Below are 20,071 nucleotides of genomic sequence, written 5' to 3' on the forward strand. Positions count from 1 at the left end.
CACTGAGACACATCTTCACTTCCCATGTCTGTTTTGTTCGGAGACAGGGCTAGCCTAGCCATGCTGGAATGTCTATGAGGTCATAGACTCACACACAGAAATCATACTCTGTGAGTCACTGTATAATTGCCTGAGGAAATGAGGGAAGAGACCAGAGGATCCCACAATAAATTGACATGGTGTGTTTTCGAATGTATCCACATTGTCATTTTTTTCAATCAATCTCAGCTGCTGACATGATAATTTTTCAGTTCTATCTATTGTTCAGTTGCTTTATCTGGATAGGTTATAGTCCACAATGGATTTTCTCTCCGTAGTCTGAGTAATGGTGATGGTGGTGTTTTGAACAAATAATGATATCACACACACACACACACACACACACACACACACACCTACCTAACTGGACCCTGGGAACTGTTTTATAGTAGCCATCCCAAACATTTACTTTTCTTTTGTTAAAAAAATACAGTAGGTACTTCTAGACTAGAGTGTCTGTCATCCTCAACCCATAAAGAGTGGACTTGTTTCCATAGAGCCGCGTTTGCCTGGCTACACATCCACATCACTCCGGTCAACTGACGTTTCTTTGTAACGATCGATGGAGCTGCGGAATTAAATTCAGGGCGAGTCGTCAGGCAAGCGTTTCGTTGCACTCACGTCCCTCCCATTCAGTCAACTCTGTACGAGGCGGGCAGTCAAGCGTCTTCATAGCGCAAATCCCCATCACACGTCAGAGACGACATCATTATTTAAGTTTGAATCAAGTAGGGAAGAAAGTTTTGCGACAGACAGTGTTGCCAAGCAGCTCCTAGGTAGTGGACCTAGTTATTTCGCCCAGTTCTTACGGATATTATTTTTATAGATCAGCAATGCCCTACACCGTGACATTGAATGGACCCTCACCTTGGGGTTTTCGACTGGTCGGTGGAAGGGACTTCAGTACACCGTTAACTATTTCGAGGGTATGTAAAATGTATTCCCATGTATTTATTCTCATGTCGAAATAGGATTGCTTTACCCTCATAATGCGTTTGGGCTAATGTCTTTCATCTAGCCTAATATGGCACCATCGCATAGGGTACTAGGGGGTAACTAGCCCCACCTAAGAACAATGTCTAATTGCTGACACAAAAAAAGCAACGTTTGGAAAAAAATTGGTATGTGGTTAGGCAAATAAACTATAAAGGGAAATAGATGGCTACAGTTTACACTTTCTTTGTTTTTTCATGAAATGTTTTAGAAAATGGGCATTTAAAAAAAAAAGAATTTCTAAGTAAAACTGATTAAATGGATTTTAACACACTTGTGTGAAACCCTATGCCATAATCTTCTACCGGGGTAAATCATTGGAATGGAATATAAATAATACCATTAAATGACATTGGAATATAACATTTAATAACAATAACTTAACTCAGTGTTACATTGATGTGGCAACTCTCTTATGCTCTGCTATTGCACGATTGTAATTTGTCCCTGTAGGTCACAAGTAAAGCTATCCCTAGTAAAATTGGAGCACAACTCATGAGCCCACATCCTGCACTGCTCACACCTTATCCAGTCCCCACTTGTCACTGAAAACAGGGGGAGAGATGCCAATTGAAAAGCTCTCTCTTAAAAATGTAGGTAGCTATCTAGCTATATGACATAAAATACTTTGTAAAATAGCTAAAAGGCTATAAAGTTGCATTAACTGTAAAGCTATCCGTCACTAATGGAAACATTTACAACTGAAATTAAGTTGTGTTATCTTTTTTAATGTATTTTACCTCAGACGATCTGGAAATAAGATTGCTAGCTAGTACTCCTAGCATATTATGCTAGCTGGCTAGCATTTACTGCTAGTGAAGTTGCTAGCTAGCAAGTTAGCATAAACTAGCACTAACTGGGCTAGTCATTTTCTAAATTACAGTTATAAACAGGGGCTAGTTGGGGTGTGTGTGTGTGTGTGTGTGTCTTAAAGCTTTGCTTCTTGTATATTAAAAACAAGTTATAAATCTAACCTCATTGGAATATAACTGCCAAAATTTTGATCATCTTATCACAAAATTGTTTTGTTGAAATATCTCCAAAAGTTGTGATGACACAGAGGACATTTTCTGTTAAGCAAGACCAGTAATTTTGGTACATCCTATGGTCTTAATATGAATTACAGGGGGGCAGTTACCCCAGGGTGCTAGTTACCGTCTACTACCCTAATTGTGAATTCAGACGGCTATTTGCCATGGAATAATACCAAAATGTATACAGATGGGGATCCATGTAATGCTTACCAGTCTAATGATCAAATGCACTCCTTCAAATTGAATAATAGAATATTAGTTTACATTTCTCAAGTTCTCCATTTTCTGATCCACTTGTTTAAATTTAATAATGAAAAACTGTTTTAAAATTCAAATTTTTCTACACTGTAAAATTGAGATTTTAATCGTTTTCAATTTAATTTTGAATCGTTTGTAAAATATATATATTTTTATTGGTGTGGCTGGGGAAACGGATGCTTTCCAAGTATGTGGTTCATTTGGATGCTACCACTTCAGTTTGGGGGGAGATTAGCCTTGCCTACACTATACAATAAAGTGGTAAATTAATGTGGTCCTTGGAGGCGAAGTTACACACACACACACACACACACACACACACACACACACACACACACACACCAGATATCCCCAAAGTAATGCTATGCCATTCTAACGGCCATGGTCCGGCCACCAAATGGAGTTTACTCTCTTCTTACTGTCACTGACTGGGAACACATGGAGTTGTGTGCATCGGTCCCTGCAGGCTGCCCTTCAAATTCGCTACAACGTTATCCTTAATCCCCTGTGCCTATACCAACACTTTGCATAGAGAGTCTAACAGCTAGGCCTAGCCTATTATGTTGAAACGAAAGGTTCATTTACAAATCTGTGCAAAATGGCATGGTCTTTTATGTACATTTCCAGTGAAGTAGCCTCATAGGTCTAGGTTTATTATCTTGTTAATGTAGCCGAATGCACAGATTGCATCGAGAAGAATTGTGAGTCCCTGTCTGGCTCTCGGGCTACCCCCGAACCATTGTGATGGAAGACACCTTGCAGCCTGCATAGCCACGTCTGAGACAGCAATTTTACGGTCCATTATCATAGCCTGTTATAGGTCTAGAGTTGACACTAGCCTCTATACGATGATCAAGTAGCCTAAGTTTGCGGTATAGCTGAGACAAATGCAAGCCTATAATGGAGACTATGCCCCTGTTTTGATATAACCTGTGCATCCTTCATTCGTCCCATCCTTGAAGACATCACCGATAGATGTGTGAAAGGAGATATTACGCTAGGCTACCAACCAAGTCATGCCGGACCAGTGATTAGACTATGATCATTGCTCATCATTGATCTAATATATACTGTATATTTAGATCAATGATTATTTCAAGAATGGGAGAATCCACCCATGAATATATTTAAACGGCGCCTATATGCTGCTTTGTAGGAGTGATCCATGAGTTGCCTCTCCTTCCACAGACACTTAAAATCCCTGCTTCTCTCCTCTCGCAGCTGTTGGATAGGCCGACAGGCCTATAATGCCGATATGCTATAGTCTAATTTACTTTCACTTGCCCACTTTAACCTACTGTTAGTTTACGGGTTATGGTTACTCAATCTAGTGGACGGCTGTAGGTTTAATCTTGGATTATAATGGGCTGCAAAATAGCGGTGTTGTAGAAAATTTGGAGGGCAGCTCGACATCGGACATATACACACTCATAGCTCCTGGTCTCCAGGATCACAAGATAATTAACCTACAGTCGTTAGAAGGATAGTTGCCAGGGGGGAATACTGTTAATAAAGCACCATGGATAAGGTCCTTAGTTTCTTTTACACACAGATGTTTTGTTCCCCCCTATTCTGAACGTCCCTCTCGTCATATAGACCTAGCTGTTAGACTTTTGAAGCTACTGTAGGCTATGCAAGGTATTTGTCGAGGCTACGCAGCAGAACTATGCAGCGAATGTGGAGGGCAGACTGACAGGGGCTCAGTCCCAGGTCTCTTCACGGTCAGTGACAGTGCCAAGAGAGTTTCTTCATTTGGATGTGCTCAATGTGTATAATGTCCATTTTGAGTGTACGCCTGCAGTCTGAAGTTGTCAGGAGGGAACTTGGTGTGTGTGTGTGTGTGTGTGTGTGTGTGTGTGTGTGCGCACAGGGACACCTGTTGTTGCAACACAATCTCGCACTCAATTCTTGCAAATATGTACGAAAAGTATTTCAGCAGATTTTGTGCATTCTTGTGCGTTTTGTGTGACTTAATTCGTAGAAAAATACCTACATTTATGTGTGACTTCATTTGAAAAATTAAGGGGGCAAACTTCGGAGAAATCTTTTGAAAGTTTTTGGAGCAATGCATTTTGGGCAATGGTGTTCTTTGTTTGTGTCCCACACTTATTTATATTAACAAACACGCGTGTTTACAACCCAATATTGTTAATCAACCAGGTTGTCACTGAAATACATATAATATAGTAGCTTTACATTTCTATTTTTGATTATTAATGACAATGCTCTTTTCCATTCTTGTTTTTGCTTAATACTTTGGGATACTGGTGCTATGTCAGATTTTATGAGGGTTGCCAGATTGGATTTTTTTTGTTGTTACGATGAAAGATATTTGATTGGGGAATGGGGATGCATTTTCATGTTGGGGAATTAATTCATCAATAAATGTGGGGAAACAGAAGTCTTACAAAAAAAATCTGCCTGGTTTTAATTCCCCTGGTGTACCTGCATGGTATTTGCAACTATAACAAGTCAGGACTATGATCAACTATCAATATCATTGCAGTTAAACAGGTTAATGTAAAATAATGTATTATGTTGGCTTGCACTTACGACACTTCCAAGGTCGTTTCATGATGATTATTACGGTTGTGTCAATCATGTTATATACTTAAACTGTTGTAACAAGGTATATGCCAGCATTGTAGGCCTACTGCCTCCGCCCAGAGGCCTACAAGGCTTTCATGACAACGGCCATTAGAGCTCACTTTGCCACGCATGAGCCCTGGTTCGCGTCCCTTTTGCAGCTTTCACTTTCTTCTTCTACACTGATGGCAGGGTTGGGATCACGTCCAGCTCACGTCTAGTTATGTGATCTAGTTGTGGGAAGCATTCTGTTCTTCAACATTGTGTTGGGTGTTATTGCATTGATATATCTAGTGAACAATGGATAAGCAACAATGGGCGTTACGGATCGAAGCAGTCACTACAGGTGTGATCAAGCCTTCCATCAAAGTTTCCTGAAGCTGAATAGAAAGTGCTGTGCCCTGACCAGTTATTCAGAAGAAAATACTCTGTGAATGTCTAATTTAAATAAGTACACTAACCAGTGTGGACCCAAAACAAACACATTCTACACATTTACAAACTACCTATTTCAAGTGTTATTACAACCATGGTGTTCTTTTGTTACTGAAGCTTATACATCTAATAACCTGACAATGATCCACATCATATGGGTAGACAAATAATGTAAGTGCAGCAAAACACAACTATCCTTTTTGTAGGATGCAAACCAGTAATATGAATCGCAGTTGATCCATCCTGTTCTGATCTAATGAGATGGATGTAGGATTTTCTACGGCCTTGAATCGAGGACTTTCCCAGTTATAAAGTTCTTGAAATTTTCCAGATTGACTGACCTTCATACCTTAACATAACGATGGACTGTAATTTCTCTTTGCTTATTTGAGCTGTTCTTGCCATAATATGGACTTGGTATTTTACCAAACAGGGCTATTTTTTATTTATTTATTTCACCTTTATTTAACCAGGTAGGCCAGTTGAGAACAAGTTCTCATTTACAACTGCGTCCTGGCCAAGATAAAGCAAAGCAGTGCGACACAAACAACAATACAGAGTTACACATGGAATAAAAAAAACATACACTCAATTAAACAATAGAAAAAGTCTGTATACAGGGTGTGCAAATCAGGTAAGATAAGGGAGGTAAGGCAATAAATAGGCCATAGTGGCAAAATAATTACAATTTAGCAATTAAACACTGGAGTGATAGATGTGCAGAAGATGAATGTGCAAGTAGAGATACTGGGGAGCAAAAATAAATAAATAATTAATTAACAGTATGGGGATGAGGTAGTTGGTTGGGCTATTTACAGATGAGCTATGTACAGTTGCAGTGATCTGTGAGCTGCTCTGACAGCTGGTGCTAAAAGCTAGTGAGGGAGGTAAGAGTTTTTGCAGTTAGTTCCAGTCATTGGTAGCAGAGAACTGCGGTGATCTGTGAACTGCTCTGACAGCTGATGCTTAAATTTAGTGAGGGAGATATGAGTCTCCCGCTTCAGTGATTTTTGCAATTCGTTCCAGTCATTGGCAGCAGAGAACTGGAAGGAAAAGTGGCCAAAGGAAGAATTGGCTTTGAGGGTGACCAGTGACATATACCTGCTGGAGAGCGTTCTACGGGTGGGTGCTGCTATGTTGACCAGTGAGCTGAGATAAGGTGGGGCTTTACCTAGCAAAGACTTATAGATGACCTGGAGCTAGTGGGTTTGGCGACGAATATGAAGCGAGGGCCAGACAACGAGAGCATACAGGTCGCAGTGGTGGGTAGTATATGGGGCTTTGGTGACAAAACGGATGGCACTGTGATGGACTGCATCTAATTTGCTGAGTAGAGTGTTGGAGGCTATTTTGTAAATGACATCACCGAAGTCAAGGATCGGTAGGATAAACAGTTTTACGAGGGTATGTTTGGCAGCATGAGTGAAGGATGCATTGTTGCAAAATAGGAAGCTGATTCTAGATTTAAGTTTGGATTGGAGATGCTTAATGTGAGTCTGGAAGGAGAGTTTACAGTCTAACCAGACACCTAGGTATTTATAGTTGTCCACATTTTGTAAGTCCATCCAGTGGAGCGATGCTAGGCGGGCAGGCAGGTGCAGGCAGTGATCGTTGAAGAGCATGCATTTAGTTTTACTTGCATTTAAAAGCAGTTGGAGGCCACAGAAGGAGAGTTGTATGGCATTGAAGCTCATTTGGAGGTTTGTTAACACAGTGTCCAAAGAAAAGCCAGAAGTTTACAGAACTGTGTTGTCTGCGTAGAGGTGGATCAGAGACTCACCAGCAGCAAGAGCGACATCATTGATGTGTACAGAGAAAATAGTCGGCCCGAGAATTTAACCCTGTGGCAACCCCATAGAGACTGCCAGAGGTCCGGACAACAGGCCCTTCGATTTGATACATTGAACTCTGTCTGAGAAGCAGTTGGTGAAACAGGCAAGGCAGTCATTTGAGAAAACAAGCTGCGGAGTTTGCCGATAAGAATGTGGTGGTTGACAGAGTCGAAAGCCTTGGCCAGGTCGATGAATACAGCTGCACAGTATTGTCTCTTATCGATGGTGGTTATGATATCATTTAGGACCTTGAGCGTGGCTGAGGTGCACCCATGACCAGCTCGGAAACCAGATTGCATAGCGGAGAAGGTACGGTGGGATTCGAAATGGTCAGTGATCTGTTAACTTGGCTTTCGAAGACCTTAGAAAGGCAAGGTAGGATAGATATAAGTCTGTAGCCGTTTGAGCCTAGACTGTCTCCCCTTTGAAGAGGGGGATGACCGTGGCAGCTTTCCAATCTTTGGGGATCTCAGACGATATGAAAGAGAGGTTGAACAGTCTAGTAATAGGGGTTGCAACAATTCCGGCAGATCATTTTAGAAAGAGAGGGTCCAGATTGTCTAGCCCAGCTGATTTGTAGGGGTCCAGATTTTGCAGCTCTTTCAGAACAGCAGCTATCTGGATTTGGGTGAAGGAGAAATGGGGGAGGTTTGGGCTAGTTGCCGTGGGGGGTGCAGGGCTGTTGACTGGGGTAGCGGTAGCCAGGTGGAAAGCATGGCCAGCCGTATAAAAATGCTTATTGATATTCTCAATTATCGTGGATTTATCGGTGATGACAGTGTTTCCTAGCCTCAGTGCAGTGGGCTGATGGGAGGAGGTGCTCTTATTTTCCATGGACTTTACAGTGTCCCAGATCTTTTTGTAGTTTGTGCTTACAGGATACCAATTTCTGTTTGAAAAAGCTAGCCTTTGCTTTCATAACTGCCTGTGTATATTGGTTCCTAACTTCCCTTCTGTATACCACACCTACCTTGTCACAACACAACTGATAAAATGAACTTTTAACAAGGCACACCTGTTAATTGAAATCATTCCAGGTGTCTACCTCATGAAGCTGGTTGAGAGAATGCCAAGAGCATGCGAAGATGTCATCAAGGCAAAGGGTGGCTTCTTTGAACAATCTCAAATATTATACACGTTTTTGGTCACTACATGATTCTATGTGGGTTTTTCATAGTTTTGATGTCTTCACTATTATACTACAATGTAGAAAATAGTACAAATAAAGAAAAACCCTTGAATGAGTAGGTGTTCTAAAACATTTGATCTGTTTTTTTTTTCTTCTCCAATCTGGCAACCCTCATAAAACTCGACATAGCCTTGTATAAAATGCCTTACGAAAGAAATGGTGTAATGTACACTAAAAAGTGAGGACCTTATATTAAAAGCATTTAGAAGAAAATGGTGTAATGTAGGCTCCACGAAAAATGAAATGCTATAATATTATAACTATTTTGGTGACAACCTGGTTGATTAACAATATTGGGCTGTTAACCCATTTGTTTCTTTATATAAATACATGTGGGAGACAAAAAAAAAGGCAGTGTAGAAGACCATTGCACATTGTGCATTGCTCTAATAACTTTCAAAAGATTGTTCCGAAGTTTTTCACCCCCAAAATCATTTTCCTATGAATGAAGTGGCACGAAAATTGATGTATTTTTCGACAAATTCAGTCGCACAAAAATGTGTCTTTTCACACCAATTAAGCCACACAAAAATGCACTAAATCTGTTGAAATACTTTTTGTACATATTTGCACGAATTGAGTGTGAGATTGTGATGCAACTGTCCACCAGCTCATGCTTCAAAATGTATTGAAGTGTGCCAGACTCACCACTTTGTTATGGCTGCTGTTTGTTAGCCCAAACACCCACAAAGTCTGAATCTATTAGGTGTTCTGTTCACTTTCCATTTATTATACAATTTGAAGTGGTGAGGCCCTCTCGCATGGGAAAGTAGCCTAGTGTTGAATGAATGAAGTGTAGCGTGCTGCCATGCTTTCATTGTGAATTGTGACCGTTACCACATAATTCTGCTCTGTCAAGAAGTCCCAAACAAACCTGCTACATGTTTGCTACATGACACAGGACAGACTGTCTATGTTGGCATATCTGTTGTACTTTTTTCAACACCCACATTATGATGAGGCTACTAACAAGACAATAGCTTACTGTGGGGGTCAAATTATATCAATATAATAAGCTTTAATACAGTATAATATCAATTTATAATACTATATAATATATATATGTATACATTTTCATAACTCACTAAAAGCTCATCAACAACCTTACTTTACCTCAAAATATGAGTCATATGGGTCAATTTCTAAGGTTCTGAAAGAGTCAGGGGGCCAGCAGGGGACTTAGCATTAGCCAATAGTCAGTCAGGGTAAACAGTGGTGGCGTCCTGGAGTGTGCCGGGCGTTGACATTTGTTTTTCATCAGAGATTGTGGTGCTACTGAGGGATTCCAGGTGTTGTCTCAGCTGCAAGCCTTCAGACTCTTTAACTACCACTGCAACCATGGGTGTAATTGTTAGATTCACAAGGGGAGACTGACTCAAGTTCACTTGAAATAGCATATTTCATGTTCTAGGCCAGATATTCCCAAACTGGGAATATCTTCACATTTTCAAACCATCCATTTATATTTTCCGACGGGGCTAGACATTTGGGTGAGTTTTTTTTCTCCCCTGTGTAGCCTCGTTTCACTGGAAAAAAACCCCAAATGAAACCATCTAGTGTTCAGAAAAATAACAACACAATGGGAAAAGGCCAAAAAACTATACAGACAATGTCTTCGTCAAACAACAGTTTCATGACGTATCAGTGACATGGCAGGAGATTTTGAAACAATTACTGCTTCAATACAAGCCAGTGAATTCTATGCGTTAATAGCTGGATGACGGACAATGTCAAATGTGATATAGTTTGGTGTGCAATTACGCAGGTACTTTCCCGAAACGGATGACACAAACAACTGGATTCGTTATCCCTTTCATGTCCTGCCTCCAGTCCACTTACCGATATCTGAACAAGAGAGCCTCATCGATATTGCAACAAGCGGTTCTGTGAAAATTGAATGTCCACTGACATATTTCTGGATTGGGCTGCTCTCAGAGTATCCTGCCTTGGCAAATCGCTCTGTTAAGACACTGATGCCCTTTGCAACCACGCACTGTACCTATCTGCCCTCACTAGCATGAAAACTCAAAACAGGCACAGACTGTGTGTGGAAAATGATTTAAGACTGAGACTCTCTCCAATACAACCCAACATTGCAGAGTTATGTGCATCCTTTCAATCACACCCTTCCCATTAAACCGTGGTGAGTTATTCACTATTATCGATTAACAAATAAAGTTTTATATGTAAGATGGTCAAATAAAGAGCAAAATTATTGATTATTATTTATTTGTGCCCTGGTCCTATAAGAGCTCTTTGTCACTTCCCACGAGCTGGGTTGTGACAAACTCACACTCATTCTTATAAATAATAAATGTATCGTAAAGTGTGTGTGTGGCAGGCTTACAATGATGGCAACAAAACAACATTTGAGAGTGCGCTGACCCTGTTGCTAGAGGGGGTACGCTGCTCGAGGTTGAATGTTTGAAGGGGTACGGGACTATACAAATTTGGGGACTACTGTTCTAGGCCATTGACATCCTTGCTTAGCGTACATAAAAAAATTGCTTTCAAGGGTTTACAGTACCATGACTTTGTGCAGTGCAAGTGCTGATCATCTGATATCATGCTTGTGGATGTTATTGTACCAAGACATTATTAGACAAGGCTTTCTCAGAAAAACTTCCTTAGGCCAGTTAGACCCATACCCAAATTGCATCGCTGGCACTATAAAAAGTCACTGGTGCCATCCCAAATGACACCCTATTCCTTATGTGGTGCACTACTTTTGATCAGGGCCCATAGGGATCTGGTCAAAACTAGTGCACTATGGGAAAAGGGTGTGATTTGGGACGTGCCCACTGATGAATCACAGGGTGGCAGGTAGCCTAGCGATTAGGAGCGTTGGGCCTGTAACCAAAAGGTTTGCTGGTTCAATTCCCCTAGGTGAAAAATCTGTCAATGTGCCCTTGAGCAAGGCACTTAACCCTAATTGCTCCAGGGTCGCCATAAATAATGGCTGATCTCTGACCCCTCTCTCCATTCCATTGTTTCTGCAACCTCACCATAACAAGCAAAGTTTTAAATGTGTTCTATCCTCTTGTTGCATTGAGTCTCTAGTGACTCTTGTCAAGGAATGAAGTTTAAAGAGTGGGAGATGCAAAAAACACATTTCCAAATCTCACTTGTACATGTGTGAAATATGACAAATATAAGCACCTAACATCTTATCTACAGTGCTTAAAATAACATCAGATCCACTCCATATCAAATCAAATCAAAGTTTATTTGTCACGTGCGCTGAATACAACAGGTGTAGACCTTGCAGTGAAATGCTTACCATAACACACAATGAAAGTGTCTAATGTAGTCATCTCCAATATAAAAAACAAGGAAGGAATCCAGCTTGGATCCAGCTTGGATCACCCATGGGGCTAGTTACAGTGCCTTCGGAAAGTATTCAGACCCCTTTACTTTTTCCACATGTTGTTACGCTACAGCCTTATTCTAAAACGTATGTTAAAAATAATCCTCAGCAATCAACACACAATACCCCATAATAACAGGTTTTTCAGAAATGTTTGCAAATGTAAAAAAAAAAAAAAATCTAAACATAAATACCTTATAAGCAATACGTATTCAGACCTTTTGCTATGGGACTCAAAACTGAGCTTGAGGGCATCCTGTTTCAGTTGATAATCCTTAGATGTTTCTACAATTTGATTAGAGTCCACCTGTGCTAAATTCAATTGATTGGACATGATTTGGAAAAGCACTGACCTTTGTCTATATAAGGTCCCACAGTTGACAGAGAATGTCAGAGCAAAAACCAAACCATGAGGTCGAAGGAATTGTCTGTAGAGCTCCAGGACAGGATTGTGTCGAGGAACAGTTCGGGGGAATGGTACCAAATAAATGTCTGCAGCATTGAAGGTCCCCAAGAACACAGTGGCCTCCATCATTCTGGGGCGGCAGGGTAGCCTAGTGTTTAGAGTGTTGGACTAGTAACCGAAAGGTTGCAAGTTCGAATCCCCGAGCTGACAAGGTACAAATCTGTCGTTCTGCCCCTGAACAGGCAGTTAACCCACTGTTCCTAGGCCGTCATTGTAAATAAGAATTTACAAAACTGGGCAACCGGGGGAGAAGGGCCTTGGTCAGGGAGGTGACCAAGAACCCGATGATCACTCTGACAGAGCTCTAGAGTTCCTCTGTGGAGATGGGAGAATCTTCCAGAAGGACAACCTTCTCTGCAGCACTCCAACAATCAGGCCTTTATTGTAGAGTGACCAAACGGTAGTCACTCCTCAGTAAAAGGCACATGACAGCCCACTTGGAGTTTGCCAAAAGGCACCTAAATACTCTCAGACCATGAGAAACAAGATTCTCTGGTCTGATGAAACCAAGATTGAACTCTTGAGGAAACCTGGTACCATCCCCACGCTGAAGGATGGTGGTGGTAGCATCATGCTTTGAGGATGTTTTTCAGCGGCAGGGACTGGGAGACTAGTCAGGATCGAGGGAAAGATGAACAGAGCAAAGTACAGAGAGATCCTTGATGAAGACTTGCTCCAGAGTGCTCAGGTCTCCAGACTGGGGCGAAGGTTCACCTTCCAACAGGACAACGACCCTAAGCACACAGCCAAGACAACGCAGGAGTGGCTTCGGGACAAGTCTCTGAATGTCCTTGAGTGGCCCAGCCAGAGCCCGGACATGAACCCAATCGAACAGCTCTGGAGAGACGTGAAAATTGCTTTGCAGCAATGCTCCCCATCCAACCTGACAGAGCTTGAGACGATCTGCAGAGAAGAATTGGAGAAACTCCCCAAATACACCTGTGCCAAGCTTGTAGCGTCATACCCAAGAAGACTCAATGCTGTAATCGCTGCCAAAAGTGCTTCAACAAAGTACTGAGTAAAGGGTATGAATGTGATGTTTCAGTTTTATTTGAATAAAGAAAACAACTGTTTTTTCTTTGTCATTGTGGAGTATTGTGTGTAGATTGATGGGGAAACATGTTTTAATCAATTTTAGAATAAGGCTGTAACGTATCAATATGTGGAAAAGTCAAACGATCTGAATAAATTCAGAAGGCACTGTATAAACCACAGTAGTTGCAGAGAGTCAAAGATCATATCCCCCAAGACATGCTGACCTCTAAACATTACAATAACAGGGGAGGTTAGCAGGTCTTGGGGGTATGATCTTTGACCCTCTGTAACTTTCTCACTCAACATTATTCACAATTTATTCTGGATTGTCCGTAATCATGGTAGCATCCCCATGAATGTAGAAGTGTTTAGAAACATATCCTGTTCTTATTTACAATAAAAGTTACTCCAAAATGACACAATACATTTTTTACCATTCACTTCTATTGGGCACAAAATAATCTGAAACACAACTAAAACCAACTGGAAGTACACTCAACATGTTTATAGAGTCACAAGCTTGTAGTCATTGGGTGTTAGGAATATGGGACCAAATACGACACTTATGACTACTTTAGTTATAAGAATCTTTAGGGGTTTCAATCATTTTGACCCTTACCATTTTTTGATAAAAAAAGTATGACTTTATATTTTTTTCTGAGCAGTTTAGTTAGTATAAAATAATATAATTTCAGTTTTTTTGGCATATAGCTCAGTATTTGAATAATTTATTTTATAGAGTCATTATTGCTCATATTTGTTAAGGTTTTAAATCATTTCAATCCAGGTCCTCGGCAGTCCTCTATTTTACACAGACTGCAGATATGCCTTTGCGTATCTCTGAGTTAATGATCTAGAACACCTGCATTCTTATACAATGAAATACTGGGTCCCAGTACACCATCCTGATTGCAATAGCTGGTTTTGTAGGTGCTAATTAGGCTTGAGATGTGAGTGAGAAGTCCGTAGGACTCATGCATCTAAATTGCCAACCAAGGGAGCCAGCCAGATCTCTGAAGTAATTGTCAAAGCATTTTGAAGGGATGTGCAGAAAATATCAGTTAGGGGATAAAACCTTGTTAAATCAATGTCAATTCAACTCCCATGCAAGAGGTGACATAAGTCAAGACCAGCTAATGGTGCTAATTCATAAACAGAATTCCTCTTGGACAGTAGTTCGCAACGCCATGTCATGTAAAATAAAAAACTAAAATGTGTTTGTCGTTACGGATTTTTTAACGAGTTTCCTTCAAAAGGCTCCAGTCCAAGCTGTATGTCCTGTTGTGTGGTCCTGAAAATGGATGATTTCCCTAAAGATTCTCCTTTGGACATTTGACAAATAAGTTTCCCAAAGTGTTCTGCATACCAACATTAGCTAGGAAGGCTAGACAGTAGTAGGTGTATACTCTTATGCCAAGGTCAGATCCTGTGCATACGGTTTATCAAACCTTTTCTATATATTTGACATTTCAATCGATGTTCTTATGTATTTTCTCTACTGAATGGGGTCACTGATGTTTACTTTATCAGATAAATATTATCTGAGCAGTTAAGGCGGGAGTCTTCTGTATTTGGAGTCTTCTGTATTTGACTCCCAATGTCTGAGTTTCCTTCTTTCAAATGCAAGGAGAGATTTACTTCACCGACATTTGGACTCTGTTATATTTTCCTTTCCTCTGAAGTTATCTTTTATCAGAGAAAGGAATGTATCTGGGTCCTTCTATGAAATGAGTGCCTTTTGGTAGAATTTGTGCACAAATATGTTATATTAAATCAGGAATGGGCAACTTCAGTCCTTGGGCCTGATTGGTGTCCACCTTTTTTGCCCCAGCTAACACACCTGACTCCAATAATCAACTAATCATGACCTTCAGTTTAGGACGCAATTAGTTTAATCAGCTTTGTTTGCTAGGGATGTGGAAAAGTGACACCACTTCAGCCCCTGAAGACTGGAGTTACCCATCCCTGTATTAAATTAAGTGCCCTTTAAAATAGACCACATGGAAAATTCTATAAATCTGTATAAAAAACGACGTGTCCCTCTAAGGATACTCTGTGACTTCTAGGAAGATTTTACCCACTTCACCACAACATTTCTCAGAGTTTTCACCATCATTGTAACTCTCTACTTATTTTGTTGTGTTGACCAAGTCATTTCTGACGATTATTGTTTATTTCATGTGATTAGTGATTCATTTTAAGGTTAAAAAACAACAACCCTGTCTCTCATTTTAAGGTCAACCCTGTTATGTGAAATAAACTCTCGTTTTAATAGATGGGTTGGTTGTTTAGCAACAAAACCAATGTGGGTGCAACTATGGGGCAAAACAGACAGGGTTGGCTTAGACTGTTGACAACATGTAAACTATATTTAGTCTCTAAATGTTTATTGAAAACATAAATCAATTTGCACAATGAGCAATTGTCTCTCAGATACAAGTTTCAGTTGTTGGTTAGCTAGCTAGCTAATTTGAGCCATATTAGCATAGACATTACATCAGTCAAAACACCTCAAAACAAGACCTGGTACTTGTGTGCATGGCCAAAGAGCTCTATTTTCATGTCATCCAACAAATGTAAATGCCTGGTATTTGCTAAACGGCATTGGCACTTGGATTGGAACCGGTGCTTTGGTCACATGACATGAAAATCTAGCTCTTTGACCTCGCACACCAGTTGTGAGTTTGGCGTCGAAGTGAGAATGCATGAGCAGAAAATAACTCCTTAACTACTGTAAAATATTATTGTGGTGGATATTTCATGTTTTAGGGCTATTTTGCTTCCACTGGTCCTGGTGCCCTTGTTAATGTCAATGGCATCGTGAACTTTACCCAGTACCAGGACATTTTGGCCCAAAACATGGTTACCTCTGCCAGGAGGCTGAAACTTGGCCACAAGTGGATCTCCCAGCAAGAGAATAACCCAATTAACACTTCAAAATCCACAAAGAAATGGTTAATTGGCCACAAAACATTTTGCGATGGCCATCTTAATCTCCAGACTTGAAAACCCATTGAAAACCCGTGGTTTGAATTGAAGAGGGCAGTTCATATGTGCAGAAAATGGATATCAAGAATCTAGCAGGATTTTGTATGGAAGAATGGTCTAAGATCCCTCCCAATGTGTTCTCCAAATCATTAAACATTTTTGAAAAAGGCTCAGTGCCATTATCCTCGCAATTTAAGTATTTAAAGGTGTTGAAAACAGGGGTGTCAATCATTTTGATCCCTACCGTTTTGAGAATGTTTTTTTTTATTGTTTATACTTGTTAAACAAAATATAGAAAACAAATAAAAATTCGGAGAAATTTCCCCATTATTTGAACATTCAATATATACTGAACAAAAATATAAAAGCATCTGAAGTTACAGTTCATAATAAGGAAATCAGTCAATTGAAATACATTCAATAGGCCCTAATCTAAGGATTTCACATGACTGGGCAGGGGCACAGCCATGGGTGGGCCTGGGAGGGCATAGGTCCACCCACTTGGGAGCCATGCCCGCCCACTGGGGAGCCAGACCCAGACCCAGCCAATCAGAATTATTTTTTCGACGCAAAGGGGCTTTATTTCAGACAGAACTACTCCTCAGTTTCATCAGCTGTCCGGGTGGCTGGTCCTGCAGTTGAAGAAGCCGGATGTGGAGATCCTGGGCTGGCATGGTTAAAGTGGTCTGTGGTTGTGAGGCCGGTTGGATGTACGGCCAAATTCTCTAAAACGATGTCAGTATGCCAGTTGCATGCTCCCTCAAAACTTGAGACGTTATTGTGTTGGGTTAAAAAGCTGCACATTTTAGAGTGTACTTTTATTCTCCCCAGCACAAGTTGCACCTGTGTAATGATCATGCTGTTTAATCAGGTTCTTGGTATGCCACACCTATCAGGTGGATGTATTATCTTGGCAAAGGAGAAATGCTCATTAACAGAGATGTAAACACATTTCTGCACGTCATTTGAAAGAAATAAGCTTTTTATGCCAATGGAAAATGTATGGAATCTTTTATTTCAGCTCATGGACCAACACTTTACATGTTGTGTTTATATTTTTGTTCAGTATACAGTAATTCAGTATTTGAAACATATATTTTATACAGTCATTTTTGCTCATCTTCATTAAGGGTGTCAATCATTCTGGACCCCACTGTACAGTAGATTATTCCTTTTTCCTCCTAGTTCCTCCTAAAATTAGATTTACAGGCCTTTCTCGTTCCCTTGCCGTTTTATGATCTGTGCTTCCCTAATACCATAGTGCTGAACACATTGTTCCTGTGCCCCAAAGTTTTCTGTCTGTCACTGTGCCACATATCTAACAAGAGCCATGTGACATACAGCCAAATGAGATTTCCTTGTTGTCGGCCAAGGCGTTCCTGCCGCCACTTCCTCCAGGTTTGAAAGACGTGACATGAGAACCTCTAGAATGAGGCACAAATAGCTGCCACTTCTATCAGCACTTAACGCGTTCAAAATGGTTTCAATTACCTTCAAACAAATGGCAAATGAATGTATACAATTCAGGCACATACTACCGTATTACTCAGTGAAGTGTCACAAAGAAAGGAGATGGATATTGGTCAATGGAGCGCAGAGGAGTGGACTTTCACTTGCAGAGGAAGGAACAGACATTCAGCTACACAAATTAGATTCAGAACATTACACGCAATGGCTAACGCCGCGGTCATACACGCAGCATAATGGGCGACGGCATTCTTCCTCGGCTGCATTGAAGATCAAGCAGGCTCTCCCTGGCCTTGCCTTCTCATTAAAGAAAGAGCCAATGCATTTACTCGACAGCTGCTCCATTGTTTATGGCACTGGCACATTTGAACCTCTTTGTTAGAGTGCAACAATCAAACGGCGTTGGGAATTTTGTAACCTAAAAAGTAATGATTTTCCCCAAATGTCCTCAAGGCCAAGGCAATAACCTTAGTTTCCATCATCCAACAAGCAAGCAAACAAAAGTGGTTGTTTGTCCGGTTGCCAGCATTATTCCTCTATTGCACCATGTGAGCCTGTATACAGCAAAGTATGTAGCCTTGCCTAACAGCCAATCGGGACCACAGAGTTAACGGTTCAGATGAATTTCGCCTGTATTTTGGCACACGATGATGACATGACGCAATACTAGGACCCTGCCTCTTTTCACATCCCACCAAAACTGTTAATCTTGCAGTATCCTAAAAAAAAAAAAAACATACTGTATTTTGGGGCGGAGCTCAGTCTTTGGCAGGCCCCATGGCTTATCGGTGTGACATTATAATGTCATATGCTAACCACCGACAGAGTGTGTTACTGATTAACTGTGTCATTCTGTAAAGAGACCACCTCATAGAGTGACTCAGATTGTTTAGATTGCTCCAGCAACGCACTGGATCATGATGCAATCAAAGTCAGTTAAATATGCCTAAGAAGGGGTCTGGACTCTGAAATGTTTTGTATTGCCGATAATTAAAGGCCTGTTGTGGAGATTTAGTGAGGGAACGTGAGTGAGTCACGTCTGGATGGCCATTCATGGCCTGACCCTTAGGTGGTCTTTGTCTCTCTGCAATAACAACACAACCTCCTACACTGTGACACAGCAGCAAAGCCACATCATCTACAACATACAGTGCATTCGGAAAGTATTCAGTCCCCTTTACTTTTTCCACATTTTGTTACGTTACAGCCTTATTTTAAAATGGATGAAATAAATAAAGTCCCCATCAATCGACACACATTACCCCATAGTGACAAAGTGAAACCTGTTTTTTTAGAAATGATTGCAAATGTATTAATAATTAAAAACAGAAATACCTTATTTACATAAGCATTCAGACCCTTTGCTATGAGACTCGAAATTGAGCTCCGGTGCATCCTGTTTCCATTGATCATCCTTGAGATGTTTCTGCAACTTCATTGAAGTCCTCCTGTGGTAAATTCAATTGATTTGACATGACTCGGAAAGGTAAACACCTGTCTATATAAGGTCCCACAGTTATCAGTGCATGGGAGAAGGGCCTTGGTCTGGGAGGTGACCAAGAACCCGATGGTCACTCTGACCGAGCTCCAGAGTTCCTCTGTGGAGATGGGAGAACCTTCCAGAAGGACAACCATCTCTGCAGCACTCCACCAATCAGGCCTTTATGGTAGAGTGACCAGACGGAAGCCACTATTTCAGTAAAAGGCACATGACAGCCCACTTGGAGTTTGCCAAAAGACACTTAAAGGACTCAGACCATGAGAAACAAGATTCTCTGGTATGATGAAACCAAGATTGAACTCTTTGGCCTGCATGTCAAGCATCACGTCTGGAGGAAACCTGGCACACTACGGTGAAGCATGGTGGTGGCAGCATCATGCTGTGGGGATGTTTTCCAGCAGCAGGGACTGGGAGACTAGTCAGGATCAAGGGAAAAATGAATGGGCACAGTATAGAGAGATCCTTGATGAAAACCTGCTTCAGAGCGCTCAGGACCACGGACTTGGGTGAAGGTTCACCTTCCAACAGGACAACGACCCTAAGCACACAGTCAAGACAATGCAGATTTGGCTTTGGGACAAGTCTCTGAATGTCCTTCAGTGGCCCAGCCAGAGCCTGAACCCGATCGAACAACTCTGGAGAGACCTGAAAATAGCTGTGCAGCAACGCTCCCCATACAATCTGACAGAGCTTGAGAGGATCTGCAGAGAAGAATGAGAGAAACTTACCAAATACAAGTGTGCCAAACTTGTAGCGTCGTACCCAAGAAGACTCGAGGCTGTAATCGCTGCCAAAAGTGCTTCAACAAAGTATTGAGTAAATGGTCTGAATACTTATGTAAATGTATTTTTTTATTGCAAAAATGTCTAAGAACGTGTTTT

At 41.0% G+C, this 20,071-nt stretch overlaps 1 protein-coding gene across 1 annotated transcript in view; it reads left to right on the forward strand.

Annotated features, from left to right (window-relative positions):
- The first annotated feature begins 672 nt into the window (after window positions 1-672).
- Window positions 673-20,071, forward strand: part of LOC115105274 (PDZ and LIM domain protein 4-like) — a 66,356-nt gene continuing 46,957 nt past the window's right edge. The window contains exon 1 of the mRNA XM_029627091.2: window positions 673-965. Coding sequence (XP_029482951.1) covers window positions 873-965 — 93 coding nt within the window. The 5' untranslated portion in view covers window positions 673-872. The remainder of the gene's footprint in view (window positions 966-20,071) is intronic.

This window comes from Oncorhynchus nerka, linkage group LG22 (assembly GCF_034236695.1).
Source record: "Oncorhynchus nerka isolate Pitt River linkage group LG22, Oner_Uvic_2.0, whole genome shotgun sequence".
Classification (NCBI taxonomy): Eukaryota; Metazoa; Chordata; class Actinopteri; order Salmoniformes; family Salmonidae; genus Oncorhynchus; species Oncorhynchus nerka.